The 7,121-nt window shown below is 41.2% G+C and overlaps 3 protein-coding genes and 1 long non-coding RNA gene across 6 annotated transcripts in view; 3 read left to right on the top strand and 1 right to left on the bottom strand.

Moving 5' to 3' along the window:
- Positions 1-519, top strand: part of LOC131880382 (uncharacterized) — a 1,094-nt gene extending 575 nt beyond the window's left edge. The window contains exon 3 of the long non-coding RNA XR_009373255.1: positions 34-519. This is a non-coding gene — a long non-coding RNA (uncharacterized LOC131880382). The remainder of the gene's footprint in view (positions 1-33) is intronic.
- The window catches only part of LOC131880380 (PRADC1-like protein), a 4,491-nt gene extending 3,562 nt beyond the window's left edge, over positions 1-929 (top strand). For both annotated transcript variants that reach the window (XM_059227005.1, XM_059227006.1), the window contains one exon: positions 532-929. In XM_059227005.1, coding sequence (XP_059082988.1) covers positions 532-652 — 121 coding nt within the window. In that variant the 3' untranslated portion in view covers positions 653-929. The remainder of the gene's footprint in view (positions 1-531) is intronic.
- Positions 930-1,110: 181 nt separating this feature from the next.
- Positions 1,111-2,289, top strand: LOC131880379 (ferritin, lower subunit-like). The gene is made up of 4 exons (XM_059227004.1): positions 1,111-1,395; positions 1,467-1,610; positions 1,816-1,980; positions 2,041-2,289. The coding sequence occupies exons 1-4, from the start codon at positions 1,162-1,164 to the stop codon at positions 2,194-2,196; spliced, it is 699 nt and encodes a 232-aa protein (XP_059082987.1). The 5' UTR covers positions 1,111-1,161; the 3' UTR covers positions 2,197-2,289.
- On the bottom strand, positions 2,219-6,618 carry LOC131880366 (uncharacterized). 2 transcript variants are annotated; one of them, XM_059226980.1, is made up of 9 exons: positions 6,385-6,617; positions 6,040-6,308; positions 5,612-5,783; positions 5,083-5,546; positions 4,821-5,010; positions 4,659-4,745; positions 4,251-4,587; positions 3,999-4,180; positions 2,219-3,439 (listed from the first exon to the last, which is right to left on the bottom strand). In XM_059226980.1, the coding sequence occupies exons 1-9, from the start codon at positions 6,559-6,561 to the stop codon at positions 2,264-2,266; spliced, it is 3,054 nt and encodes a 1,017-aa protein (XP_059082963.1). In that variant the 5' UTR covers positions 6,562-6,617; the 3' UTR covers positions 2,219-2,263. The 2 variants fall into 2 exon arrangements, with proteins under 2 accessions (XP_059082963.1, XP_059082964.1); XM_059226981.1 differs by lacking the exon at positions 2,219-3,439 and having other exon boundaries at positions 4,071-4,191; positions 6,385-6,618.
- Between the last annotated feature and the right edge of the window lie 503 nt (positions 6,619-7,121).

Raw genomic sequence — 7,121 nt, 5'->3', positions numbered from 1 at the left:
ATTCGAATCTCACATATAAGTCGTAGATATGAGGTTGCATTGAAATTCATTTTTTTCGTTGATTCAAGAAAGGACGATGTCTCTCAATTCAAAGAGCAAGAATTTTATGAAGAACAACAATTCAAGCAGGTTTTGCCTTGCCAAAATATTTGAAAGAGAAAGGCGCAAAGAAATTACCGTCGCTTTTTAAAATTTCTTTTTTCGTTTTCGGAACTCGTGACTGACGACAAACTATTTTGACAATAATCGGACACAATTTTTCCGAGTCCAGATCATCTTAGTATGAGAGCATCTATCAAAAGCACTAGAATGTTTTCCAATGAGAAAAATTAGAAGGACTTTCGTTGATATTGCACTTTGGCTCCAGTCGAGTCCAAATATGATGGCCAATATATTTCAGTAAGCAACCCTTCAATGTGGCAATGGGGTCAAAAAGAAGTACCCTTTCATCCTCCACATCGTGTCTTTCAATATTCCTCTGTAGATGATGTGAATGATATGGACACTTACTGACTCAATTTTTCCTTCTAGGCACATTATTAAGAACACTCTTCATCGTTTGAGGAGACGCGAGGCGATTATCAACATACCCATTAATATTACCAATGTGCAAATTCACAAGCAAAAACAGCCTCCGTGGATTGTATGGTAAATAAAACGTGCGGTTAGAGTACGAATGCAAATCTTGGGGATGTCTGGGCTGGCAAGAAATGCATCTGCATTCAACTTTAACGTCTTATTTGCGCTTGTCTGCATTTCCGATCCATTACCTATTTCCTTTTTGTACTAACCGCTCCTGTGATATTTTGTTTTCATTTTCCATTTGTTCAAAGCACAAGAATGCCGAAATGACATTCGTTTGTCAATAGTTATGTTTTCTATCATTGCTCTTGATGGAGTTGTGACCAATAAAAATATACAAAACCTCACGTGAAGCTACGATTTTCTTATTCAACAACTCCGGACAAGGAAGCTAGGTCAGTTCTAAGGGACTCTCTTCATGTTTGTCCCTCTAGTGTTTCTCTCATTCAAAGATAAGATATTGATGAATTACACGTTTCTGAATCTGTGTCTTGTCTCCAAGGTTTTCTTCGACATCTTTATCTCTCGTTGAACGGATCAATCTGTCTAGAGGCTTTCAATAGTGAATTTGCATATATCATGGGAGGACACGTGGTTATTGGTCTGATTGGGATCCTGGCTTTGGCTCATGGAACAATTGCTGAAGATTTGGGAACATGCAATGCTCATGTCACGCAATCCTGTTCTGAAATTGGTTCGGAATGGAACGCCGGGCCCTGTAATGCTCTCTTTGGAGGATTTCGTGGGAACTCCAACAGTCTTCATCAGCTCATGGTCACTCAATTTCAAGATAGTTTTAAACTCCTGGCTATGGTAAATCGGATCAATGATTATTATTACATCCAATGGGAAGCAAATCAGATTTCATTGAATTTTTGTTCCAGGGAAGTTATTTCAGCTCTGACGAGGTGAACCGTTTGGGAATCCATAAAACTGTTGTTGCTCAGTCCGATAAACATTGGAGCAACGGAAAAGCGTTGATGGAGTACATTTTGAAGCGAGGAGGACGTATGGGCACGCAGTTCAAGGTGGTTATGCAGTTGACCTTAGATATGGAGCTTTGTAAACGCAAGAAGTAGGCCAAACACTAGCTTATAAAACAGAGATAACTTTGATTTCAGACCAGTTCACAGGTTCATTTTTGTTAGTGTATTTACCCACTAATTTCATTCGCAAACCCCGAATATTGCTGATCACTCGTTTGTAGAGATTTATGTTCATTTTTTATGAAAGGTGTCTGACGTGACTATGGACAATGTCAAAGGAGAGGTTGAGGCTTTGGGAGCCACTCTGGACATCTTGAAGAAAGGAGCTGAGCGAACCAATGCGGCTTACCGACACGCTCTGAACAAGAAGATGCATTACGATGACCCTGGACAAGATAGCTTCGATCCGGCTGTAGGTAGAAACTTAAGCGTGCTTAAAATCATATGACTACAGAGCAGTATTAATTTTTAGTTGGCCCACTTTTTGGAAGAGGAGTTCTTGGCTTCTTACACGAGTGAGATCCGAGAAACCGTCGGCCAACTTAACTTGTTGGCCAAGATTGCCAGAGACGACAAAACTCGCGCTATGGGTCTCCATCTTTTTGATCAGCATTTGCTGAAGGCTTGATAATGGTCAATGAACCAGTTAATAGTGAGTGTCTCCATTTATTTCTCAGCGATACATTTTCAACATGTCAATAAAAACTCGATGTAAAAGTAAGAGCGTTGCCGTTATCAACTCCACGTGGTACATCAAGCTGGATGGCATTGGTTGAGGAATTATAGGCCACTGACGAGCTGGTAGAGTACACTGGGTTGTTATCAGCAAAGCCTGGTGGAGAGCTTTCGCTCTGGGATGGTCTTTCGTCACTGAAGAGCCGATAATTTTCCATTGACCTCTTTGCCCGATAGTATCTGACTCCTATTACCATTCCTATCACAAGCAAGACTCCAAAAAGGAGACTAAAGACCACAATCCAAGAAATGACGTCAGGAGCCAACTTGGTTCGTAATTCTTTTTGTGCTGCTGGGCCACTTCTTAGGTTCTCATTTGGATCCAAGGCCATTGGTGGGCCACCGCATAATGTCTGGCAATGGTCGTAGTTCATGAAGTTGTTCAGGTTTCCAGAACAGCCGCTATAATTGAATGAAAGGCAGCTGTCGTTGCGCCGATCAAAGTAATACCTTGGGATCTGGTCCGCACAAGAGCCAATGACCTTCGGCAACCAACAAAGGTTCTTGTCCTTGACGATTTCAGGGGTAGGTAGGGCTTTGACACCTCGACAAGTTTGCAAGCAACTCTCTAAGGTCATGAAGTTATTTTCATTCCCAAAACAGCCGGAAAATGTGAATGTTAAACATGTTTCAAGGGAAGGATCATAAAAGAATCTAGAAAAGGTTCCGTTGCATTGCCCAAATATAGCTGGCTCTAGGCAATTCTCATGAAGGGGTTCCCGCACATGTGTTTCATTTAGGCATGCTACTTCACAGTCGTGCTTCTTGAGGTAGCCATAATTAGTAGCTCTTTGACAAGTTCTCATTAAAACACAGACCCCAGAACTGGAAAATATCCAACGTGATACGGATCGTTCTCGAAAATCTGGACAGAGGCGGTTCATCTCTGAAAGGGTTTGGCAGTCTTTGGGGGATGAGTCCCAAACAAGCTGAGTGACCTGAGTTTGATTGACCTCACACATGTCCTGGCAATCCATTTGAGATGTGAAAAGGTTTTCGTTCCCACCGCATCCGGTGTACATGAATTCAATACATCGGTTTTGAATGGTGCTGAAAGCGTACATTTTGTCTTCATCCTCACATTCCCCTGCATTGATTGGTTTAAAGCAATCAGCGTGCTGCCGGATTGGTCTTTCCTGAAATGTTGAATGTAGCTTTAGATGGCCACGATAGCTATTTATTCTATGGGAGTTACTTTCTCTGCAGGAAGTTTAAAAAACGGGCTTCAAGAAAATTGATATGGTCAAGATACCTTTGACGAGTTTGCCTTCTCATGCTCCAACTTTGAAGCGAGAAGCGAAGGCTGGCCTGAGTTTCTCTTCAAACAATCAGGCATTAGAAGGCATTGGAAGGCAAACAACCTTAAGGTGTTGACCATGTCATCTTTTTGAAATCTAAATTTGAATAAACCTCACGCCTAGAGAATGGCAGCCATTGAATACGCAGTTTTCTTTTGCGATAAAACGGTTTTCAAAGTAAACTAGAAACAATTAGAAGCGAATGTTTCAAGCGCCGAACTCTGTTTTCTCTTCAATGGTGACTGTAAACTTACTTTCTAGCCACTCATGAACAGACACGGATAAAATAAAGATTCTAAAACTAGTGGTTAGTTTCCTTTGCGTGGAGGAGAATCAAGATTGTACCCATGAAAACCGGTTTTTTAAAAAAGAAAAAAAATCCGAGGTGAAACCTTACCCTTTCAGAGGAACATGCCGACTCGCAATCTTCCAAGGTCTTGAAGTTATTTCCATTGGATCCACAACCACTGAACATGAATCGGGAACATCTTTGATGCTTGGCATTGTAGTAGAAACGTTCAATGAGACCTGAACACGGGCCTTTCACCATGGGATTTTGGCACGCATTGATTTCTTTATCTATCGATCAACTAGAGGTGATGTAATGCCCCCTCTCTGTAGAAGGTTTGCTATTCACACTGTAATTTACCCAAGCACATGTTTTGACATTGGAGTTCAGTTGCAAAGTTATTGTCATTCCCACCACATCCACTGTAATCGAATCGGTCGCAACTTTTGGACTCAAAGTTAAAAAAGAACCTGTTCATGTGATGGGCACATGGTCCTCTTTCAGAGGGTTGTCGACATGTCTCCATAATTGTTGTGGTGCTTTGGATTGGCGCTATTGGCGTTGTACTTGTTGTGGGTGTGGTCCACCTGATCCAATGACCTTTTGGTTGGAAACAATTGGAAGTTTGATTAATGATGAGATCGTCCAAGGCCACGAAAGAGTTGGTCCATCGTCCCCGCCAAGCTTCTATCCTGATCTGAAGTTTGCCAATGTTTCAAAATGGCTTATCAATTTGCTTCTAATTATATTCGAGTTAACTATACTCACAATATTGGTTGACTTTGGGTTTGGCATGAAAAATAAGAAGGATGAAAAATCTGACGTGTTTCGGATCACTTGGTACGTGTGCCATTCCTAAGTGTATTAATCGACTGGAGTTAGTTGAGGGGTACGCAATCAACAAGCTTTCGATGTTCTCATCACTTGCACCTTATCTCTTTCTCCCTCTAAGGCAAAGTTAAAAACCATTCTTGGTCCCAAGAAGATCTTGAACCCTGGGTTGAAGCTCTCAAAAAATGTGACTGAGCTGGGGCTGTGATCCCCAACTAGTTTGAGTGAAAACTGGAACAAGATCTGTCCATTGGGAACCAACTCAAGCGAATGAAGAAGCTTTGGATGCCTTAAAAGAAACAAAACAACCGTTGAATATAGTTAGTTATCAAATGATTTCGGATGTTTATCTTCACTTTACTGAAAACGCTTGATTTGATCAACCGGGGCAGCGCAAGCTTGAGAACTGAAGTTGTAAGGCTTAAGATGCACTTCTTTAGCTTTGGTGGAACCAAATTCAATTGTCTGCCAAGATGTTTCCTCCCAATCCTCGAAGCCAGTATCAAAGGTCAGAGTCAAATTGGTTCGCTGGGACGAGTTGGTTGATCCCTCCCGAATGACTGTTTCGTCCTCGTGCTCATTGGAATTGATGCAGAGCTTCTGGCAATCTTTTTTTAATATGAAATTATTTTCATTGCCATTGCAGCCTCCAAACAGGAACTTTTCACAAGCGCCACTGGATTTATTGAAGAAATACCGAGTGGAGAAAAAGAAGCAGTCGCCTTTTTCTGGGAAAAGGTCGCAAAATTCGGGAACTATGGTCTCCTTCATTTCTTCCTCCTCATCCTCCAGAGAATCGGTTCCAAAGTTCTTCCAGGATCCGTTCTATGAAATCAATTTTGCTACAAGAACTTTTTTGCCAATTAGACAATTTTTGATTTGATCCTTACGTCACGCTCAAAATTGATCAATGGAATGCCTTCTGGATCTTGTTGGGATGAGGATTCCTCTTTTTTATTAGTGGATATTTCCACACGAATGCTGTCGATAGCCAAAAAGCTGTCCTGGTGTTGACCAGATAATCCAATGAAGGACACATTCATGGTGAACTTCTCCGAATAGCTGAAAAAACCATTAACCTGTTTTCAAAACACCCAATCTCGAGGAAACGTTTAGATGCTAAGCCAACCCACAGACGAAGAACCAATCTGAGATGGCCGCGACCAGAACTACTTTCAAGTTATTTCCTTCCATGATTTTCCATCTTTTTTTTACTTCTGCTTATCTATCATCTATTCATCTATCGCTATAGAGATTGGTTGAATTTGAACTTGAAGCCAAGAAAAGATATTGCAATGAAGGTTTTCTGCCATCTTACCTGGAATGAAGTCTAAATTCGTTCCACTGCTCTGCTGAGAAGCGTTCCAAATTATCCATAATCGATGTTTCCAAATGGAACACGAGGGTGTCGTCATACAAAACCTGCAAAATTGGATTGCCCATCCGATCTTTCGGATCGTTGCCTTCCTGCCACCCACAAACCAAGCACGAAAATTCAATTTCTAAGATCGAATTGTCTGGAATCTCCAATGTTCGGGTCATCAAAGCAAAGTCTGCTCCGCCTGGTTCTTTTGGTACGAGAATCATCTAGGGAGAAGCTTGGCCAGGTCAATCACACGTGCACAGTCATTCATTTCAAACAAGTGGCTTTGCTGATGAATACCTGATTGTCCAAGTTCTTAGGCTTTGGAAACGAGATGTCTTGTTTGATCATATCAGAGACAGACACCCTCTCCCAAGTCTGATTCACATTTCTCCACTCTCCAAAATCAGCCTCAAAGGTGTCTAATACTATCACTGCGTAAGAGCCATGAATAGCCAAAATAAGGAAGCAAAACATGCTTGAACGTCTTTGTTGGAAAACATGAGATTCTAAAGTGGATAGGCAGAAAATTCGCTGGCAAGAGGTAATCTGATCCTTTTAGAGGTTGGGATTGAAATATTTCGCTACCTAGAGCGCCTTCATTTCATCAAAGAAAGCTGCCGATCTACGACAAGGGAGTCTCAAAGCTGGTTAGAGAATCGAGCTTACAACGTTGACGTGATCCTATAACGCATTTTATGCGGGGTGCAGAGGCACAAAAATATTTTAACGTCCTATTTTTAATTGAGTCAAAAACCTGCGTGCCTGATTAAAAATGCCGTGACTAAATGAGGATACATGCGTTCAAAAGGGGGTATTACCAATTGCATTTGGTTGGAAAAATTCTTGATCACACTCAAATAGCTTTAATTTGAATAAAAACTTTCTTGGAATGGTCATTCATCATTTCATTCATTGAAATGTGTGGGGAAAAGTGTTCGGGGTCAAATAGTAAGTGAAGACCAATGACCCCATATAGGTGTTAGATGTTAGAGGCTGCTTAGGTTGACATTGTATTTGAAAAATGCCGAAATTTT

Source organism: Tigriopus californicus, chromosome 5, assembly GCF_007210705.1.
Source record: "Tigriopus californicus strain San Diego chromosome 5, Tcal_SD_v2.1, whole genome shotgun sequence".
Lineage (NCBI taxonomy): Eukaryota > Metazoa > Arthropoda > Copepoda > Harpacticoida > Harpacticidae > Tigriopus > Tigriopus californicus.
This window is presented reverse-complemented; position numbering and strand designations above follow the sequence as displayed.